Source organism: Copidosoma floridanum, unplaced genomic scaffold (genome assembly GCF_036245765.1).
Source record: "Copidosoma floridanum isolate Cflo_tuat_1 unplaced genomic scaffold, Cflo_Japanese_pri ptg000020l, whole genome shotgun sequence".
Taxonomy (NCBI): domain Eukaryota; kingdom Metazoa; phylum Arthropoda; class Insecta; order Hymenoptera; family Encyrtidae; genus Copidosoma; species Copidosoma floridanum.
In genome coordinates this window covers 37,196,754-37,220,481 of record NW_028321897.1, presented here as the reverse complement: position 1 = coordinate 37,220,481, position 23,728 = coordinate 37,196,754, and the positions used below count along the sequence as shown (strand labels likewise).

The 23,728-nt window shown below is 34.4% G+C and overlaps 1 protein-coding gene across 2 annotated transcripts in view; it reads left to right on the top strand.

The window, feature by feature from the left end:
- dnc (phosphodiesterase dunce) overlaps positions 1-22,433 on the top strand; it is a 1,903,237-nt gene extending 1,880,804 nt beyond the window's left edge. For both annotated transcript variants that reach the window (XM_089593782.1, XM_089593781.1), the window contains exon 14: positions 21,676-22,433. In XM_089593782.1, coding sequence (XP_089449908.1) covers positions 21,676-21,798 — 123 coding nt within the window. In that variant the 3' untranslated portion in view covers positions 21,799-22,433. The remainder of the gene's footprint in view (positions 1-21,675) is intronic.
- The last annotated feature ends 1,295 nt before the right edge of the window (positions 22,434-23,728 follow it).

Sequence of the window (23,728 nt, the reverse complement as noted above, 5' to 3'; positions counted from 1 at the left end):
CAATGCCCTCATTTATACCCGCAACTGGCCAACTAGGCAAAATCTCAAGAAATTAATGCTTCAAGTTTGCTCTTTCAACAAGAAGGGTTAAAGAAGATAAATTATGATTAATGATTTGTAACTGTTTTCAAAAGTGTCAGATATTTTTTCTAGATGTAGGATTACAGAAATTGTGTGCGTAAGTTGATCTTTAGAATGCCGTCATCAAAAATATGGGTAAGTGGACTGACAACTAAAAAAATTTCCAAAACAGGAGCAATCACTACGTACAGATACTAGGATTACGTTGCTCACACGTAAACGTGTGTGTATATAAATGAATGTCGTGGCTGATTTGATGAAGGCTTTTTTTATCTTATAATTTGGATTGGCATTCCTAATCAAGGCAGCTTTCTTAAGCCAAAGTTTTGTGGACTACTGTGCGTTTAAAAATCTTCGCTGGTGGTTTAAATTTAAGAAACTTTCATTGGAGACGAGAAATTCGAAACACTCTTACTGCAGCGCCGTAGAGAAGAAAATACAGTTTCTTAGCTATAACTTTTAACGTGTGTAATTCACTTGCTTGAGTTCCTGTTTGGAGTCAGATATTTAAAAAAAAGAGCTTTCTTGCATTACACGATTTTTTTACAAATTTTTTTTTCATAGCATTTCAGTTCTTTGTATTTTTGGCATCATACGATTTAAATGTAGGGGTCATATGCTTTATGCGGGAAGCTAAGTTCTCAAATTGTCAATTAAATCGTGATGTCATGTTTTGGAACACTCAAGAAAACGTTTGTAGGTACTTAATTAAAAATTCTTAATTTTTTTTGTCAATAATTAAATAAACTACTACAACATTAAGACTACTTGTATCAACAGAAATTTTTTTTTTTTTTTTATAACTTTGTCTTAACAAATATTTTTCGTGGTACGTATGGAGCAGAAAATGTGTAAATTTAACTTTTTCAATCAAACATTAATTTTAAGTATTTTATAGAGCGGCAATACCTCACTTTCCTTAGTGTTATAGCGATCTAGAGATAATGACTGATATATGGTAATGCTACGAAAACTTACGAATTAAGGTCCAACACATAGTTGTTGAAGTCAACTACCTGTCAGAGGACAGATTCATTACCCCGTCTAGAACTAAGTAATTTTAGGCGTCGATTTAATTAATAAGAGAAAATCTAAAGAAATTTTATTTATTTGTCAAATAGTCTTGGAGTCCCTACAATGAAAAAAGCAGTTTTTTAAGATTATTACTTTTTTGAGCAATAAAATTTTAAAGATCATAATATAATTGAATTTTGATACTTTTTTAACTTAGATTATCGGCCGTTGATTAAAATGAATACATTTTAATAACTAACTTAATTTAATTATTCTTTCAATTAAACTTTTAACTAATCTAAAATTTAAAATACTCATACGGAACTTGCAATCGCTCAAAAGGGGGTAGTTAACTTGGTAATGAGCGCAAACAAAATTTGAATTGATATGGAATATTAATTCAAAAATTAACAATATTCTAAAGTGAGGATATACCTTTTTAATTTATATGAGACACTGAATAGTTTTTACGCCATTAATTTTTCATGGGTGACTAAATTACGAAAGTTTTAAATTTGAATTTTTATGCCTTTCTAAAATAGATTATCCTACAGTTAAGTAGATAGATAATACAAGGTGAAAATAACTTAAGTAATCTTTTCGTCAATGTCGCTTATTTGAATCTCTAGGGTTTCGTAAGCATAGCCTACAATGGCTGTCCCAGACTGCTTACAGCCTATATAAGCGTTTTCTATCTACTCGAGGAACTCGACTATTGGAGTATACACAGATGGATTGATCTCACAGTAGAAACCGTAAAAGTCATTTACCTTATGTATCTTCAGACTCCAAAATAATGGTCACTATCTTGGCTCATCTCACCTCAGGATCACCCTTGTCCAGGTGACACTGTTCAACGGGTCTTAGGTAAGAAGTGACTTGATGATGTAGTCAGGATCTTTCGTGCATGTATCACTCTTGACCAGATAATACCAATGACCGGGTCCTAGTCAAGGGAGCGACTGCTCTTCTGGGATCATTCAGGCCCTTTCATCCCCTTGATCTATCATTTGTATGATAGGTTTACTATTTTTTGGGTGAACGCAGTCTAGCGTTCGCTTAGCTTACCATGCGCACATTACTTGCGCGCGGCATTCAAATTTTAATATGAATGTGCAGCATAATGACAAGTGTTAAAAAAAAAAAAAGTTATAAAATACAATAAAATAAAATGTATGCATTAAAAAAAATAACTTTATTTTAAACGTGTAACCTACCACCTCTAACCCCTTTAGAGTGATTCCTTTTTGGTTGTGTCTGTAAGCTAGCTTCAGCCTTATAACTTTGTACAGATTCGTTGTAACTATTACTAAAATATAAATATTTTTCATTTTTGTGTTCATTCCAAAACTATTGACAAATATTGAGTACCCTTACACAAAGACAGAAAGCGTATAATTTTCTGGCCTCTAACTATTGTGAAAATATAGTTAATTTGAAGCACTATGGCCTTGAACACTAGAAAAGACGATAACTCAGTAGTGAAGGGAAGAGGAGCGATGGAATTAGGATGTAATATGGGCCACTGGAGGGGGTAAAATTCAATATGGCGCGGAAGAGTCAACGCATATACACGCGTAGCATAGGACTCTGAGGCTGTTTTATCTTCGTGTTAAAATCTTTGATGACAATGAGGCCCGTACTTTTTTCTGAACCATATTTACATCAAAGAGTAGCTCCTGGTGCACTTTTTTAATGCTCTAGAGCTATGTGACTCACGAAAATCTGAGATAAAATACGCAGCTGCTAAAAGCTTTCCCGTGTATACATGTATCTACAGCAGTGCTCGTACACATATAGGTACAGCACGAGCCTCATCTGTCACTTTTGACGTCTACTTTGTTGTGTCCTTGTAAATTTTTTTCCAAAGATTCAGCCCGTATCTCTGCAGAATACATATCGTCTTCAACGTTGACTAAAAACAAAAAAAATTACAAAAAAATAATTCACGAATTTTCGTTTTATTAAAAAAATGTTTGTTTATTCATACATATCTATTTTGCCCCTTTCAAAATAATCCCTCTCATATATAATACACTTGTGCCAACGCTTTTTCCAATTCTCGAAACACTTTTGAAACTTTATCTTTGTAATAGCTTTTAGCTTTTTCAGCGATTAGCTTTTAATGTCATCTATGCTTGAAAAATGACGGCCTTTTAATGTTCTCTTCATTTTTGGAAATAGAAAAAAGTCACATGGAGCCATATCTGGAGAATGTGGAGGCCTTGGCATCGTTACAGTTTTGTTTTTGGCCAAAAATTCACGAACAAGCAATAAAGTGTGAGCAGATGCATTATCGTGGTGCAAAAGCCATGAACTGTTTTGCCACAAATCTGGGAGTTTTTTTCAGATTGCTTCACGCAAACGGCGTTGAACTTGTAGGTGGTACTCTTTATTGATTGTTTGATCTTGTAGCAAGAATTCATGATGCACTATGCCACTTTTTTTACATTTTCATCGTTTGTTTATGCGCTTGGGCATCCGGGTCGTTCGTAATCTTCAACGTTTTCGCGGCCATCTTGGAAACGCTTATACCACTCGTAAATCCTTGCTTTACTCATAGCAGACTTACCATATGCCTTTGTTAACATTTTACAAACTTCACTACACTTTGTTTCATTTTTTACGCAAAATTAAATACAAGTTCTTTGATCCATTTTTTTTTTTAAACGAAAATCGACGAGCTCGAAAAACACATCCAACGTTAGTGGCTGCCACTCAAAAAGCAAGCAATGAATATTGCTGAAAATTTTATCGTATCTTAGGGGCATGTGTACTAACATAATAAAAAAAAATTTTATACAAGCGAACTCTCCAAACCCGCGTAAAAAAAAAAATTCTTGCTACTTTTTGAACACACCTCGTATGTATACGAGTACTACTGTAAACATATGTATACGCAGGAAAGCTAACAACAGCTGCATATTTTATTTCGGATTTTCGTGAGTTACATAGATCTAGACTATAAAAAAAGTGCATCGGGAGCTGCTTCCTGATGTAAATGTGGTTCAGAAAAATGCACGGGCCTCATTGTCATCAAATATTTAAACACGGAGCAAAAATAGCCTCGGAGTCCTAATGCTGCACAAGTATATGCGTTGACTCTTCTGCACCATATTGAATTTTTTACCCCCTGCAGTGGCCCATATTACATCAAAAGAGTGTGGTTCCTTGGAGAGCGTGACTTCACAGCAACTGAATGAGTGCTTTCAAAATCGATCAGAATTTAAAAATCGTGAGTATCTTGGCTTCTGCTTTACTTAAAAAAATTATTTCATGCACAAATTAGGATATCTCAAGAAAATAATTCGAAATTTTATAGTTATAAAAAAAACAAATAAAAAATTCATCATTGGAATAGGGCAATAAAGTTATTTTGTGTTGTTTCAGTGGCTTCGAAATACTAAAAATTAGTATTTATTATTAACGCTAATACCAGACTTTTCCATAACCATTAGAACGTTGAGAAATATAAAAATCAAACACACATAGCATTAAAATATTTATCAGAATACAAAATATTACTAGTGAAAACATTAATTGTGCAGTAGCATGTAATATATTCACATATGTATGATTTATTTGGAATATAAGTTTATTATCAGATTTACATACTTCATTTGAATCTTTCACTGAATGGATCCCCAAATCATCTACAATTTTTTTTTGGTTCGTCATCATCTTCAATTTTATCTTTGTTGATCTCGTTGCCCAAAACTGTCTCACAGTTTAAACTGTTATTTGCAGCGCACTTTCAACAAAGTTCTAAACTTCGAAAGCTCTGCTTAACGCAATTATAATTTGTTTTACATCTATTGGTGTACAAATAGCATATTTGTAACAGTATATTACAAGCCATGACTCGCTAAAAGTCGGGTTAAGGCTCAGATTTAATATTTTTTACCTTAAGACAAAGCATTAAGTTGGTTTCCGAGCTACAGCTGTACCTAATGATACACTTTAGATAAGTGTTAGGCTGCTGCATAACTTTTCAGAGGTGATGTTCCAATTTATAACTAGTTCTAAGAATGAATTTCTTTAAAAGGTTGTAATGGACAAGTCAAGAAACACATAAAATTTTTTTATCACACCATTCATAGTCAGAATAGCTTTATAACCACCACTATGCAATTTTCGTCTATCTACTGTTTATGCTGTGTAAATAAATACATCAATTTTTATTTTTTAATGTAACAACATTTTATACAAGGGCTTCCACTTGGGCAGTGACAATTTTTAAGGCGTTACGCTTTTTCTGTCCCACCTGTATAGATAAACTAATACTGTTTTTTCTTTCTTTCTCTCTCTCTCTCTGTCTTTCTCTCTCTCTCTCTCTCTGTCTTTCTCTCTCTTTCTCTCTCTCTTTCTCTATCTCTCTTTCTATTGAGGAGCGCTGAGTTTACGCTGCTGCCAGTCAGAGTATATTGATATACTATGTCATATTCGTCTACAAGCAGTAGTTAAGTTTGCATCCACTTGCGCAGACACATACATGCCGTGCACGGCTGCTGGCCAATAAGTGGCCAGCACTGCGTGCTTACGCTGCCATCTGCAAGAATATTGGTCTGACTAATTCAGAGGGAGACAAGTAGTCTACAAGCCATAGGGAGAGACTAAGAGTGATGACAGTGGCCATCCATCTATGCGGATGTGTTATTTTGCGTCTGTCGGTTACAATTTACAATTGACGCGTATAAATATGACTTTACTTTTTAAGCACGTTGTTGTTTATATTTAACCAAATACTAACATTAATTAAGTTATTTGCCTTTTGCAGTTGAGTTCACTACCATATTCAGATATTGGTTCTACTGCATTGCAAGGAAATTACAATTCTTTGCCTATGATTGTTTCTGGCGATTTAAATGTTAATTTTAGTAATGGAAATTTGCAGCCTTTAACAGACTTTTTTTATAATTTTTTACATTAACACATTATTAATAAACAATTTACTACCATAGGGGGTATGACTATAGATGGAATTTTTCAAGATTTTTAAGTAAAATTGCATCCACAAAATTTATTTCTTACTATACAGCCAGTGTGTCTAACAACCAAGAGTTCTTGCAAGTGCCCAACGATTTTACTCTCTCTCCGACCAGGCCAGCAGTGGAGGGAGAGCTCCCCCTATCGTTATCTTCAACCGAAGCTCCTCTCACTCTAACAGCTTAAATATAATCTTATACCGTGGAGGGGTGGAGAATCTTTGGTCAAGTGGGTTACGTCTTTTGTCCACGCACACAATATGGTACAATATATTATCGATTCTTCAGCAGTGCATTTTTTTTTTTTTTTTTTTAGTGTTGTTATTTACCCTGGTGTCTTTTTTTTAAAAAGTCGTTTTATTTATGAGCTCATTTTTTGGAAAGCATAACATTTATTATTAAAAAAATAATTGTTTAATCCTACAATTTAAATTTATTATTTGAATAATGTTATGATCAACATAAAACAGTTTTTTGGTTTAGTGAGCTTATAACATTTTTTACTTATAAATAGACTAACTCTTCAAGTAAAATAACGTTTTTATTATGTATTAACATGCTTGTGCAAAATATAATATGGTACTGTTTCCAAACCACCTCGCGATAAGTATCTTGGAGCGTTTTTTTTTAAAGAAAAAATTCAAATGCCTCAAAAATTCTTAAATAAAAGAAACTAAATAACGTAACTAGAATTTAGGAAAATTTATTTAAAATTATACTTAGCGCTATTAGAATGGCTATATTTTGTCTGTACCGTGTCTATTGTTTTAGACAGTTTATTTATTTATTTTAATGCTTCTGTAAATGCATTTAATAAATACAGAAGTGAGCAAGTAGTCACATACATAATAGTAGTTACATACATAATAAATATTCTGCCAGTAAATATGTATGCTATTTGTTACTCTATTGCAAAGCTGTTTGTTTTGATTTCGCGATCTCTACATCGCTCGTTTGTAGAGCGGCGTGCTTATTCTGGAAAGGTGCTCATGCATGTACATGCAGACAGTTTTTTTTTAATGTTTTTCAGTCACATTATCTAGTTTTATTTATTTGAAATCTTTTGAGTTTCTTTTGTTTAAGAATTTTTGAGAGATTTTAATTCTTTCTCTAAAAAAATTGCAACGAGATACTTACTGCAAGGTGGTGTAAAAGCAGTATTATATTATTTCCTGCACAAGTATGGAAATACATGACAAAATAATTTTTTAACCTAAAGAGTGAGTTTATTGACAAGTAAAAAACAGTATTTTTTAACTTACTAAACTAAAAAACTGTCATATATTTATCATAGCATTATTCAAATCATAAATCAAAATTATAGGACTAAACAATAATTTTTTACAATAAATGTAATGGTTTTCAAAAAATTAGCGTATAAATAAAATGACTGTTATAAAGAAAGGACACCAGGATGAATAATAACAGTAAAAAAAAAAGCGAAAAATAAAAAACAAATAAATAATTGCACTGCTCCAGAATCGTTCATACTTTATCAGAATGGTATAAGATTATATTCAACCTGTTGAATATAATCTTACATTGTAGGGTAGTGAGTGAGGGTAGCTTAAGCGAAAGGTAAAAGTAGAGAGCTCTCCCTCCACTGTCAGCCTGGTCGGAGAGCGAGTAAAATCGTTGTGGGCTTGCGCAAGAACTCTTGTTTGTTAGACACACTAACTATAGCTATTACAAACTAGTTGTAACTATTGTACAGAGGGATAAACAACACACTTTGCAATGGATAATCATGTAAATTTTTCTTAGCTTAACTTTTTTGGTATTTTTTTCTACATTAATAAACATTTTTTAATAATATAAAATATGATACGCAATTTTGCATTTTTTACTCGCTGAGGACACAACTATTTGTAAGGTCGAATTTTTCAAAATTTTAAGGAATAAAATTTTTTTTTGTTCTATGTTCCATAACGCAATAAAAAATAGTAGCTAATATCCATATCCATGTTATCACATCCTCCTAGGGTCCAATGCGACATTATGACAGGCTTTTTATACACTAAATGTTAAGCCCACTGTAAAATAGTTTAAAATCAGCTCTTCAAAAATGAATGTGCTTCAAAACAACCAAAAAAATGAACAATAACTTATTTAAATGGTAAATTTTTTCTTTTGTTACGTGGGAAAACCAAAAGGTAAGGAGGTGCTTCGCGAGAACGATCAAAACCTTGGAACCTTAGGGACTTTTATTTAAGATACTTATTTGTAAGGCAAAGACGCGTGTGTGTTCCCGATTAATTGCCCGATCTCTCCAAGTGTTCTCTACATTCTCCCCGTCTGTGCGAGTCTTCTCTTCGTTCTCCCTGTCTGTCCGAGTATTCCCTTCGTTCTCTTCGTCTGTGCGAGTCTTCTCTTCGTTCTCCCTGTCTGTCCGAGTATTCCCTTCGTTCTCTCGATTTTAAAGCTTGCCGGGCCTTATATTACTTCGTTCCCCTCCTGTTGGTACCCTCTTAATGAGGTAGCTTCGTGGTCACCAGAAGGAGTTAGTATGATATGCCTAGCATATCGTACGTAACACGTCTGAGGCCGCGACGTTGTCGCCCTCGACGACGCTGGCTTTCCGATGTTGACGGTACTGAGCCTGTGGATTTGTTGCGAGTGTGCGTGTGTGTGCTGTAGTGTATTCTGTTGTTTGTGTTGTTAATGTAGTTAAGTATCCTACACTCATTCTTCCATTCTTTAAGAGAACCGCTGTTCCCTTTACATTAATATTTTTCCTCTCACAATCATTCGGTCTCCTCTCATCGTGTGCTAAGAGTATAACAATATTGTTGCTGTATGCGCTTTGCCTTACATTACAATTATATATGAAATTGCCGCGAAGTTAGCTTCTGTTTACGACTACTTTACATTAAGTGTGGTTTTACAATGTCGTTTTTTTTTTTTATACTTTCACTTGTGCTTATTTATCAAAAAAGAGAAAAAAAAAATTTCGTACAACCTTATCATCAAAAGAAAAAAAAAATTTATTGTCCTACGGACTGTGCCCCTCGGTATAGCCGAGCGACTCCTGGCGCTCAATCTCATTTTTTCATTGTTAAAATGGTATTGATTGTTATTATACCTATAACATTACTATTATTATTATTATTATTATGATTATCATCACTACAACTACCAGTTATTTTTTTTCTTTTTTTTTTTACTTACAGTGATTTTTTCGACACTACATACTTGAAAAAAAATTCTTTCCTAGTTTAATAGTTTCATTCTTCGGACTGCGCCCTCCGATATAGTCGCGCGACTCCTGGCGCTCATCCCCGAGGCTCAGGAATTCTAATTTTGGTCACCGACAATTCTCGTATCCGTCTAGAGGATCGCAGTCACCTTTCTGCTCTGAGTTCTACTGTCAGTGTGGTTTGAATTACTGCCAATTCTCGCGCTTCTTCTTGAACCTTTTATTTTCCTGTAAACATTCTATAATATATCAGTAGTAGGGCCCCCCCGATGGAGAAGGCCCTTATACAAAAGAAAAAGAAGCCCCATGCCGAATTCATCAATCCTGTAATGAATAAAGCTGTTAGCTATTAGTTACCAACCCTAATTTCTGTGGTAAATACTTGTCCTAACACTACTTATACTTCATCGATAGGTATTTATTTAATTGTATTACCGTATGTACCTTACCCTTTCTCTTATGTTTCCCCTTTATTTGGTTAGCGTTGAGCTGCGAGTGTGGCTCTCTCCTCACATATAAAGTATATAATAATGAACGCACATCTTCTAATTCTCTTTCTCTACTTTTTTTGTACAATTATTGTTATTTATTTTAGTGTCTTCGTCAATGTGGGTATTTTTCTCCTAGTTACAAAAATTCTTCATCGTAAATATGTTTCATTACGTTATCTTTTATTCCGCATCGGCTCTACGTGCGCATATAAGTCGCTTTTTGAGTTTGTGAATAGTCGGATATAATATAATGCGCTCCATTTTTCCTGAGGGGTCATATAACATATTCAAGAACACTGTTGAGTCAAATAGTTTGACAATTGGTTGCCTTACATTTCACTAGTATATTTTTTTGGTCGAGACAAGCTTGGAGGTATGAATTAAAAAAAAATCATTTTCTGGCAGTGAAGTTTGGACCCGTATCGTACATATTTCTAATACTTTCCACCCATACATTTTTTTTATACAATGTTTCCCTTATACTCCTCTAATCTCTTTTCTTATGTGGTCAGATTTAGAAAAGGATTTATAAGGGTATTTATTTTGTCAACAACCACTCTTAACGCCGTAGACGTATTTTCTGAGTTAGTTCGCTGCTTTTTCGATATTTTTTTTTTTTTTTTTTTTTTTTTAGAACAACAAAGCTTTTATTTATTACTCTCTAATGTCTAGAGAAAGTGTACTTTTTAAGATGTTTGCGTGGCGACTGAGTTCTCAAAGCTGAGCTTCAACTCTACTTGCTTCACAGCGTGATTTTTTTTTTTTTTTGCGCCAGTAGAATCTCCGTGTGTAGTCCTTATAGATGCAATTTTATTTTTCTTCTTTCTTGCAAAAGCAGGAGCAGCTTACGTACACTGCTGCGCAATGTCGTTATGTAAGTGACAGCTTATGTGATTGCAAGCGTCTTTTATTTTTTTTCAGTTAAGCATGCGGGTTGTAGATTCGTATGCCTTCTCTCCAATATCGACGATCCTGTTTGAATGAGGATGGCCTAGTAACGTTGTCCTTCGATGGCTAAGTTTTCAGAAACACTGCCGCACACTGGGTGTGGTCGATTATTCCTCTCGATCGTCGAGTGGTGATCTGGGTGCATTATTTTTAGTCTCCCTTACATGAACGATTAAGTACTGGTCCATGTAGTTTTTTGCAAAATTATGCTAACTTTGAGGTGGACAGTTTGACGAACGGGCTATTCGTTAATTTAGACATAGTAGTCAATTCTGTATCCCGTTACGATTATTATGGCGTTTCAGGTGTTGTGGTTATCAGTATATCATGATGGTAGGAGTAGGATTGTTTCTAATGGAGAACGATAGCAGGAAGTAAGAAGAGGAGGTTTAATTTTTCATACTCGACGTGGGCTCGTGAGCCTTTTTAAAAAATAGTTTTATTTTTTTTGAAATTGTTTTATTTATTTTTTTCATCATTTCTCTATGCTCCTCTTTACCTAACAATAATTGCTAAAATTTTTTTTTTTTTTTTTTTTTTATATATTTTTTTTTTTTTACAATAATGAAGTCAATCGGGTAATCAAGAATAAAATTATTTTAATTTACAAGTATATGTCAGATCACACGTCTGTTTTTTCCTTTTTATTTCTCTTTAACATGCGTAATTTGTACATGTGGCCTGTGAGTTAATTCTACTCCTATTGAGTACGTCTACTCACTAGAAAGTGCCACACGCACTCCTCATTCGCTTTGCTTTTTTTTTATTCACATTACATCAAATTACAATTGAATAATATTAATAATGCTTTGTTCATGCGTACCTATCCATTATAGTAGTGGTTTTTTTTTTGCAAATCTAAGTGTAACGTATGCGAATATCTAGTTTGCGGCGCATCCGGGGCCGCGAAAAAAATTTTATCGTAAATCCAATTAATCCCACTCTTTTTGGCATATTTTCGCGCTGCGTATGGGGGCCGCAAAAATTTAAGAAATCTGATTTTTTGTACGTATTTTTACAATAGTCTGTCTCTACAAAGGGGTGGGTTAATTGTCAGAATATCTGTTGGTTGCGCAGTAATCACTTATTTCATATTTTCTTTTCGTATGATTTGTTGCTCACTCGCGGCTCATCCGAGGGCCGCAAATTCATGAAAACTAATGCTTGTCGCTATGTATCTGTATTATACACGTATGTTTCTGTTTATCCTGTCTTCCTATACAATATACTATGTCGATGAACTAGCTTTATTTTTCTTGTATCCAGTATTTTTTTTCGGTCATTATTATTTTTAATGTTACTATCATTATTATTAATATTATTAATATTTTTATAACTATCGTCGTTGTACCCTCTTCAGTCAATGGCGTACCGTTGCTTTAAGGATCTAGCGGGGGTGGTGGTTCAGGTGGGGGCCTTATGCGCTTTTCGTTAGGCTCCCACAGGTCAATCCTCATTCCCGGCCTTCTCTCTACATCTTGCATTTTCATGCCAATCATTACTAGAGTCCGTAATTCATCAGACCTTTCCTCTAATTAATCATGTATGTTGGGCTCTCCTTGTTTATTGGACTGAATTAAATTCCTCATATGTTCTTTTTCTTCCCTGTTGCAACTAGCTGTGGCTACGAGTTGCATTATTTTGTCCACTCGTTTTTTTTTCTCTAGCTCCTCTTCGTTTTTTGTAAAAATTTTGATTTTTTTCTCGTCATTTCTTTTTTCTTTATCAAACAATCTTATCATTCCTTTCTCCAAGCTTTCGACGTCGTCCCCTTCGACGTCCTTTGCGCGCTTCTGGTTAATTTTCTCATATTCTAGCAGCTCTACTTCCGGAACAGGCACGTATTCTATGTCGTTACTTGTATTAATGCACTCTGCGACTATTTTACCATTAACATTCCTGGCTTTAAAGTTCCCAAACCATATTCCTTCTTTCATTTCTTGGAGGGTTATCCAGCCATTTTCTGAATTATTTTTGCTTTTTCTTATTCGCGCACAAATTATTTGCCTCGATCTCGCAGGTATATTAAAACACTCCGGCCTTAACAGTGATATCTCTACGCTATCCAATTTAATCGTATTCTCGGTGGCGCTTATCTGGCCCCGGTATCGCTTAAAAATATCCCACCCTATGATTCCTTCCGCGTCAATTGAAAAGTCATGGGGGACCACACGTAATGTGCACTTTAATCAGTGCAACTGAGCCTGTACTCTGCCCAACGTTTTGCGTGCTCCGTGAGTCACGTCAATAATAGCTACTCGATACCTACTGTCTGTTAGCATGTCTGTGCTTAGAAAATTAACCTTTACAATCAAAATCTCTGCGCCTGTATCCGCATAGAAAGTCGCCTTTCCATTCTTTAACTGTGGTCCCTGTAACTGGACCGATGAAAGCATATGCCCTGTTCTTGCGAGTTTTATAGTTATCTTCGAAAGCTGCTCTCTTTCTTCGTCACGTTCTGAAAGCTTGGGTTCATCATTATCTACATGTGTGTCCGGCGCCTTTGTCCGATTACTTTTCTTGTGGGCTCTCCTGTCTTTTCTTGTGTGTTTTCCGCTCCGTTTCATCGGAGTGGTATCCTGCTGTGCCGTATTACTTTCTATTTTTTCTGGCACTGTGTGAGTACTCGGACTGTCGTTGTACGTCTTCTTCTCTACTATCTCTTTTTCCGTCTTTTGCGGCCTCTCTCTCACACATTCTTCCACACTTGACACACTTTTCTCTATCTCTTTCTCTAGTTGATGCCCGACGTTTGGGGAGCACGCCGAACATTTTGCGAGTTTGAAGCTGTCAGAATGTCTCTCCTATTGTCATGGCCGTATGCGTTGTTTTCTAGATGCTGTGGGCCCCTATCCCGTGGCGGCTCTTGCCTAATTGGGTCCCTATTATAGCCGTCCCTACTGTCTTGATTTTTATAGTCGTTCCCATAACGGTTGAATGATTCCCTGTTGTTGTTATTATACTGGTCACTGTAGCCGCGGTTGGTGCAAGAATTGCTCCCTGTAGGGTTGTAGTTATTATACCTGTTATTGTAATCATTCCTGTCATAGTAGTTGTTATTTCTATTATTGTAATTGTTATTTCTATTGTTGTAGTTATAATTATTATTCCTGTTATATTGTTCCGCTGGGCCATTATTATAGCCCCTGTTGTAATTATTGTAATTATTGTTATTCAAGTTATCATTTAAACCCCTATAATCATAGGCATTTCCGTTGGTATGGATATTATTCACGGGTTGGTTATTTCCCTCGTTTCGACGTCTTTCCTCTTCCTCTACGTCTTGCATACGTAAACGACAGTCTCTCGCGTAGTGTCCTGGTCTCTGACAATAACTGCAATTTCCTTTTAACTCTCTTCCGTTGTCTCGCGAAGTTTTTCTGTCATTGATTACTGCTAGTAATTTTTGGCATTCCTCGACTGAATGCCCGGTTCGGCCGTCGCAATATATACAGCGTTTTACGTTTGCTGCGGTCCCTTGTGCCCCGTTAGTGATTTCTGTTGTGTTATCCTTTTTACTTGCTAGGTTTACTAGTGGCCCTCGCTTGGTTGTTGCCTCATTTGAGCAGTAATTCTTACCATTTTTTCGAATAGTGGCAGATTGATTGGGTCGCCGTCAAAGAACGGTATGCTATTTGCCATGTGGCTGAGCGTTGGCAGAATGTTTTGTTGTAAATTCTGCGGTCTGCGTGGATGGTTGTGATTACCTGTAGCTTGCATATTTTCTGTATATAGGCCCATGGTTGGTGCTATATTGTCCATATCCCTATGTTCATTAAAATTGGTCCAGTTTGTGTAATTATTAGTCTACGGTGGTTCTGCTACGATAGACACGAATTCCTTTATTTTTCCAGGTTCTTTGTTTATATTCCTTAATTCGTCCCACAGCTGTTGAGCATGTAAGTCTCTCGTCCCGGAGTTTCTTGTGCCTTGATATTCGTAATGGGGTGTAACGTGAATCGGCTGCTCTTGTTTCTTTGGCATGCTCCATTGTGTTGATAACATATTTGTTTTATCTTTTCGAGTTCCACGTATTTCTTCAGTTTCTCTTAAGCTTTGCCCGAAGACTCGTTCGCCAGAAAGAGGGTCCATTTCTTTATTTATACGTCCTATGTTTGCGTTTGTGTCACACAATATGTCCCTTTCATCCCTTATCGTCGGTGACAGATTTCGGCTGGTCTCAGTGTTTGACTCATGTGGCACGTTCACTTCCTCTGCTCTTTTTAGTTTTGCTTTTATCTTTAAAAATAAACTCATGACTATCGCTTTTGTTTCTTTGTCCAGGGCGTCTAGTTTCTCGCACCCCTTGGGTTCCAGCTCCAATTCCAACATTCGTTCCGTCATATTTTCCTTCTTTTGTTTACTATTGGGCTCTGGCCTGTACAAGTCTGCCGTCATATTATTACTTGGGCCTTCGCTATCACTCTCTGACTCATGGATAGTGTCACGTTGGTGAATCATTTTTTTTTCCTTTTATTTTATTTTTCTTTCTTTTTCCTCTTTTATATATGTATTTCTATGTGTCATATCCTCCTTTTTGGTTCTGATAAGGTTTATTTATTCTCCTAGCAACGGCGCTGCATTAAATTACCTGTGTCACAGCTTAACAATAATCGGGTAGAAAGAGTAGTGACAGGCGAGATAAGAAAATAAAAGATCAGCGTTCGTCTTGTACTAGCTCTCTTTAATTTTGGCCCTTTCTTTGTTTAGTGATATTTAGGAAGAAATATTATTTTGGAATATCTGCAGTCTGTATTGTTAATAAGAATTATAATTATAAAATCAGTGGTGTATATGGGGTGCCGGTTATTATTATTATATTATTATTTTCGGATATTTCCTTTATCTGTGGAAGCCTACTTATAAATTCCCTCTGTTTTATGTTTGATATGCCCAAATTTTCCTAATCTGCTGTTTGTTTAAGTCTGTTGTCTCGCTCGATTTCTTTTCGGGTTCTAAGAGTGAGAAAAAAAAACGCCAAACACGGGGAGCAGACGTGATAATAAGTATAAATCCAGAAATAAAAATTTTTTACGACCTTATTTTTGCCTAATAAGTGCCTTCCCTCTTTTTTCCGGGGAGTAAGGTATAAAATTAATTTTATTATAAATGGACTTACGTTCTCGTTGATATGCACACCAGTAGAAATAAGATTTTGAAAATCATCTCTTTTTAGCGCTCGCCGCTTGTCTCCTTGATCCTTGATCCTGTAATTATCAGCAGTTGGTGTCCTAGTCCTGTTTTTCTGCGGGTTGATGTCACCGTTGCTTGCAGAATATGACTGCTCCTGTCCTTTTTGATCGGCTTCTCAGCTCCTCGATTTTTAATCGTTGTATTCTCGTGGCACTGCACTATGTGTGCTTCTCGGCGTGCAAAAAAAATTTTGACTCTTACCAAACCCTACACCTAGCACCAAAACTGTTACGTGGGAAAACCAAAAGGTAAGGAGGTGCTTCGCGAGAACGATCAAAACCTTGGAACCTTAAAGACTTTCATTTAAGATACTTATTTGTAAGGCAAAGACGCGTGTGTGTTCCCGATTAATTGCCCGATCTCTCCAAGTGTTGTCTTCGTTCTCCCTGTCTGTGCGAGTCTTCTCTTCGTTCTCCCTGTCTGTCCGAGTATTTCCTTCGTTCTCTCCGTCTGTGCAAGTCTTCTCTTCGTTCCCCCTGTCTGTCCAAGTATTCCCTTTGTTCTCTCGATTTTGAAGCTTGCCGGGCCGTATATTACCTCGTTCCCCTCCCGTTGGTACCCTCTTGATAAGGTAGCTTCGTGGTCATCAGGGGAAGTTAGTATGATATGCCTAGCATATCGTACGTAACACTTTGTTTTATTAAAAAAGTAATTATATTTCATTTAATCTTGTCAAAATAACCTCAAAATGTGTACGAAGCATTTTTTTGAGGAAAAGCAGAAGCCAAGATAGTCATAATTTTTCAAGTCCAATTATTTTGAAGTCGCTCGTTTAGTCTAGTTACCAGAGAGGTTCACATAGCTTTTAAAGGTCTATGACTCAACCAAAGTTTTTTAAATGTAGTTTTATCTCCTGAATTATAATTTTGAAGGTGAAACCTTAAAATATTAAACAAAATAATTTTAATAACAACTTTTGTAAGCAAATAAATTTTTTTCTCTATTCTTTAGTGTACTATGAACATAAAAAAAATTTTAATGTATACACTTTAACCCATGGTTTTCAAGTAAGAAATTCTTAAAGTAAAAAAAATGATCTTATTTTAAAAGACAGTGCAAACGTATATCTGTTTATCTGTACGACACACTAAAGCACATAGGTATACTTTACTACCTGCGCGTACACTGTAATGCTCAAAATATTAACTACAAAACCAATGCTATTTTAATGTTATCGGAATTTTTTTTCAACATTCTAGGTAAGGGTTAACAATTAATGAAGATTTGGTGAGCCTTGTTAACATTTTTGTTTTAATACTTTGCCAAGGCTCTAGAAATTCTAAGAAATACATTATCAGAACTTTGAAAATTTTTTACTTCAAAATTGTGGGATTTTTGTACGTACAGCCTAAGAAGTTTTTTGTTGAAAACATGCCAAAGAATGAAGAACAAATTTTTTTTAGATGAGTCATTTATAAATTTATTTATGAATATTCTCTTTATAAATTTTTCTTTTACAATGATAATCTATTACAATACCTGGCCTACATGGTATAACTTGGTAATCAGTAACGCCCTCCAGTATCAAAGTAGTTCTTAGCCTCAGGGCCCAGAGTAATTTACTGGGCGCAAAGTGTGACCACGAGCACAAAATTGTACTTTGCACCCACGGTAAAAAAACTTATACGTGACTAGGGTAGCAACATACAATAACCGTGCCCTTGAGGCGCTCATGTTTGCACTTTGTGCCTTAGTGACATAATGTACCGTTTTGCGTGATTTTTTGAGGTTCCACCCTAAAAATTCCAATTCAGGAAATAAAACTACATGAAAAAAACTTGGCAGAGCTGTTAATATTAAAAGGCTACGGCAACACCCAAGGTGCCCGGACTAGTTCAGTTCCTATGGTGTCATGCTTTTTGAGCTGCCGCACTAGTACATCGTTCACAGCCAGAATGCTTTAAATCAACAACATTCTTACAAAATTTAAATAATTCTAAAATGAGGGCCAAAAAATAATGCCAAATTAATTTTTATTAAAACTCATTGATTTTAGCGGCCACATGTGTCAATTACAGCCTCATCGGCTTACAAAAAAGCATGTGTGAATTTTTAAAACGAAAAATTATCTTTGCTTCTAAGTATGTTTGAATATTTTTTCTTTCTTAACTTGTCAAAAAAGCAGCTTCTTAGCTCTAAAGAAAGGGGAAGCTTTATTCTGAAGAAAATGTTTACAAAGAAATATATTGGTGTGTGGGAAACTAGGATTGTTAAACAAGTAATTATAAATATGTTACATTGAATTCACATTTTTTAAACATTTCAAACGGATGTTGTTGTTTCTTAAATTTTTGAGATTAGTAGGATATGAATAAGACGATAGCAGAAGCTTTTATATATTATGCATTAAGCTTCCAAACAAAATTTGGTCACTTTAAACTTAAGAAATTAAAAAACGATTGTCTGGAAACTTTTTACGCTTACTTATATAAGTTGTAGCAATACTTTCCTAAATTTTTAACTTGTTGACAATATTGTTTTTCAACTTTGATCGCTATCTGCGAGTAAACAGTGTCATACAAAAGATCGGTACATGTCTCATTTTTTTTAGATAATTCAATTTTGTAGAACTTATTTTTTGATGATATATGCAGATTTATGCATTATAGAGGAACCTTAAAATATCAATTACATAAAGTGAGTTTTCTAGCTTCGATGTTATAAATGGGGTGGGAGGGTTCAAATTCTGAAGGTTATATGACGTGGTTAATAATTATTTGTTTTGTTAATTTTTTAACAACGTATCTCTGTCATGATTCGTGCAAGTAACATTAAGTAACATATTTTTAATGGCAACGTGTGACTGTAAATTTGTCAATTTTTGCACTATTTTCTTATCTTTAAGATATTTTGATAACAATCATAACCTTATATTTTCTTATTTTCTTTATCAAACCACTTGTATTTGGAGTATCTAAGCTTAATTGAGTATTCATCAGATTGAAAACTATTAATGCTTTACTACGAAGCTCAGCTTATACACACATGCAAAATTTGCAGTAACTCTGGTCTTTCATATTTTACATTAGTAAGTTTAAAATTTTTATGCCTTAAGTATTTAGTTGCTATATAATTTTTTCACATTATATATAGAAAAAAATTTGTGGTACTTTTATATATTTATTGTGATTAAAAAACAAAAAGTCATAGAAGAGTTTTTGAACCCAAAGTGACTGGACATATATAGCAATTTATACATATCTGTAAACTCCCTTCACTTGCTCTTTTGTCTTAAAAAAATATTTATACCTAATCTTGGTAATATTGAGCATCACTATTTATTCATAATTATATTACCTAATTAAATACTTCGCTATCCCTTGAAGGGTCAGTCAGAGGGACAGCGAAATATTGAATTATGTAATTTAATTATAAATAAATAGTCATACTCCACATTACCATGATTAAGTCTAAATATTATATACACAAATTATTTCTGTGTAGCAGTTTATGTAAGTTTAGTGAGCTAGCAGTACTTTATATAATGTAGTTTTGTTGCAGAAGAGGTATTAAACATGCTATATCTACAGTGCTAGGTAATATAGTTAATGATGAATTGTTCCTTCGTCTCTTAGGAGTACGTTCACCACTTACTCTTTCTATTATTGCATTTGGTTTTTGTTGCATTATCAACATAGACTTAAGTGTATCTATGCCACTTATTGTGTATCCGAGGTGTCTTAGTCCTTTGGAGACTGAAATACAAAAAACAGTGATTTGTAATCATCAGTAACTGATATGAAGATAGAATTTGTAAAGATCTTTTGTTTAGCTCATTAACACTTGCCTAAGGCTGATTATTTGTCTACACATTACTTAAGTACAAGAAACATTTTTACCTTCCTGGAGTACAAATCCATGCCAAAAAGGTAGAAGCTTATGCACTTTGAGCACTTTTTTCCTTAAAATACTTGTTTTAAAACAACAATCTCAATAAATAGTGCACAAGAATAAAGCAAATTCATGCAAACCTATTACAATATCCATATATAAATAGCCCAAAGGGACAAATATTTTTCAGGCTTTATCTAGACCAATTCTTAGGTACCAATAAATCTTATTTAACTAGACCATAGATATATTTTGCAGAGCTCATGCAGATCAATAAAATAGTCTGAATAGACCTTTTTCAAACAGAACAAGTCTGATTAAGAACCCTGGATCCTACCTTAAACGGCCCGTTATAGAGTAGACATTTTAAATGGGAAATGGCTTGGTCACACGCATTATAATCGTGTAATAAAATACATGAAACACTTTATTAACTTCCAAAACACTCGTTTATTAATTTAGATAACATGAAAATCACAGATAATTTCCGCTTCTTCTAGTATGAACTCATCGTACACACACATAAACAGACACACAAATACACACACACACCCTTACAGTGGACTGTCTTTCATGCTCGCCGATCTTCTGAGACTCAGATAACTCTGCGAACCAACGCACACATTCTACGCCATATTGTCACAACAAACACAGATGCCCTTTTACCAACTGCCAAGATTTAGACAACACTACTTCTCGAATTCTTACTACACTATAATACACCTAAGAGGCACAGTGTACCGGCTTCCAATCATCGCGAATACATTAGCGTGCCTAGGATTCCAGTGTTTGTACCCACCAAGCTCTCTTTCCTAATTGAAACCCCTTGCTCTCAGACAACCTCATTTGCACCTCATATACGACTCTCTATACTCTGTCTCTCTTTCTCTTTTTCTCTCTGTATCTTTACGCTCTCAACCTATTCATACACACCACTCTTATGTTTCACAGCAGAATCACGCACAGTACAATACAATAACACATGCGCATCTTCATGACCGCCTTTTATCTTCCTCCTCTATGTATAGCCTACACATAAGCCATCTTACCTTTGACGTCATCTTCAAACTCCCTCTCGAAAAGAAAGGCTGAAATGAAAAAGCCAGCCTTAGGGTCCTTAATGTCAACGCAGAGGTATTCAGAGGTTCCAAAGTTATCCAAAGTAGCCAAAATGACACTAGCAAGCATGCCAGGAAATTTGAAAATTTGAGACTAATCAAGAAGTTCAAATAAGACTCTTCAGAGTAATAGTAGCATTGTTTATTTTTATAGTTAAGGATACTCATAGGAATCCTAGAAAACTTGGAAAAATAAATAGTTACTCTTTCTTTGCCGAATGGGCTGGTTTAGCATAATAGACATAAAAATTTTTAAGATTAGTAGATATTACTCAAGGTGTACAAAAAAAAAAAAAAAACAAGTTTTTGTTTTATATATTTAGAATCTCTTGAGGGCTAGAGTCTTTTTGAGAATCTGACTTAAAGAAACCTGATATTTTCTTACAAATGAATATCTTTGTATTTATTTTGTGTGCCCTAATAATATCTATAGTTGTGAGGCAATACTGAGTTGGGGTAAGATAACTATAAAAGTCCTATCAAATTTTCATATATATATATAGAGTCTAGAAAATTTGGGCTGCTTGATTGTGAGCACACTTCAATATATTTTTTGAAACGTGTATATGCCAGCACTTATGCGTAACATTTAATACTTCCTACAGTATCACTATCATTTTTAAGTAAATAGTGATGTTTCTTTCTCTTGTTTGCCACTTATTTACAAGTATCTTTCGGAGATTGGAAATGAAAGTGCTTGTAGCAATTGACACTAGAAAATTTTTTTACTATTAACACAATCGTGCTTTCAAGTACATAAGTTGCATAATTGTAAGAACGCATGGTATATAAATAACACGTATTTTTTCTAATTTTAGGTAACACCGGAGGAAGATGAGGAAGGGCTACTCAGTGAGCCGTCAAGACAACAACATAGCCCTTCAATTGAGCTAGAGACCAATAGTCATCTTAATAAAGTTCAAGGCGATGCTGGAATGTGACTTTCAGTCATTTGTAATAAACTTTACGAGGAAGTGTAGCAAACCTGGTAGCACGTGTGCTAGTGATGTGCTGCTTTTATACATGTGTACATGTGTGCGTGTTTGTGTGTTTATCTTTATCTACCCTAGTATTCACTTTATTACATGTCTTTTACTTGCCATTATGTAGACTTCTTACATCCTTACTAGTATACTTATAATTAACGATCCAAGGGGGGTTCGATGGTCTTCTTTAAATGCTAAGAGATAAGTGAAACTTTTAACAAAATCTATTTAAAGTATCAGAGAACTTTAAGGTCTTAATATTTTTATCTCACTTTTTTTACTAAAGAAAAATAAGCCTTAATCCATTGCTGTTCGTAAGAGATCATTGTAAGAAAAAGTTAGATTTTATTAGTAAAAGAAATTGTGGATATAAATTTTGAACCAATTCCCGCAAGCAAAAGCTCCTCTATATAGAAATTGTTAAAAGCTTCAATGCTCTCTCACCCCAAGTTTTTAGGAAATCATGAAACTTCTCTTTTTTTGTACATTGTGGAATGAAACTTGGAACAAGAACAAAAATATTATCTTTCTTATTGACTTTATACCATCAGTAGGATCATCCCTAATATGAAAAGTACAGGAATATGACACAAAAAAAAAAATTTACACAGACAAGAAGCATAAGGATAAATCAAATACTAATTCAGCTGCTGATTAAGTAGTTTTGTTGAATGTAAAGCGTAGTATGTAATACATCCCGTCATACTCTCATAAGTATATGCCTTGTTTAAGTGATTAAGTTATACAATACAATTAAACTAGCAAAGTACTAACGTACTCAAAAACAATAAAATAAACAGACTTAAAGAGTAGAAAATATTTAAATATATTGTATCAATGTAAAAGTATGTGTATGAGTGTTATGAATAGAACCCTGAATGAGATGGAGAAAATTATCTACGTGTCAGAGAATGTGTTTTTCTTCACTACTTTTTTTTTAAGTATTCTGATCTCGGCTGGTCCGAAGATAATCAGCTATGTATATCAAAAACATGTGTAAATTATGTATAGTTGCATATATTTGTGAGAGATTGATAAAGAGAAAGAGAAAAAAAGATAGATAGAAAGACAAAGGGAGGAAGAGAGAGGGTTGGAGAGAAAAATCATTATGAGACACAGATGATAATAAAAAAAATAACGAGAGAAAGAGAAATGCTGTAATATTTGAGAAGAATTGGTTAAGTTGGAATAATGAGAAACTCTTTAAATTAAGAAGTAACAGTCATTGCTTGTTGATAAAGACAAGAACAACGATAATTTATCATTTTTAGCGTTGGGGACAGAGGAGAAGTAAAACTAAATAATGCAGTTCTCTCTCTATACACGTAGAAGGCTTGTGAATTATTTTCTGATCACACAAATAATCATTAAGCTTTATTCAGGTGCTTCACCCTTAAGAAGTAGTACATCTAGTAGCAGTTTTATAAATGTAACTTTATTTATTAAAGTGCTTGTAGGTAATTGTCACCTGGAGAGTTGGCAACATCATAAGTTTTAAGTGCTGAAAAAATAAAAGCAGATAACGCTAATTAGGTTCTACAAAGTATTACTTAAAAAGAGTGTGTTTTATTTACCGTTATTGACTTATTTAAAAAAATATTTACTTATCAAACAAAATTTATAAGTAGTTTTTTCAAGTGCTACAATACTTCTTAAGCTTTTCCAACATATTATATGAGATTGTATTGAATAAAACATAAGTTATTCTGTTAAATCATCAAAAACCATCAATACGGTAAGGAGCTACTATTATAATACACAAGCCTAAGCATATTATTTCACGGAGTTTGGAGAATTCATGTTAGTATTAAAAAAAAAATTTGTATGTTTGAGATAATCTCAAAAACAACTAAACCAATCAATCTGAAATATGAACGGAAAGATT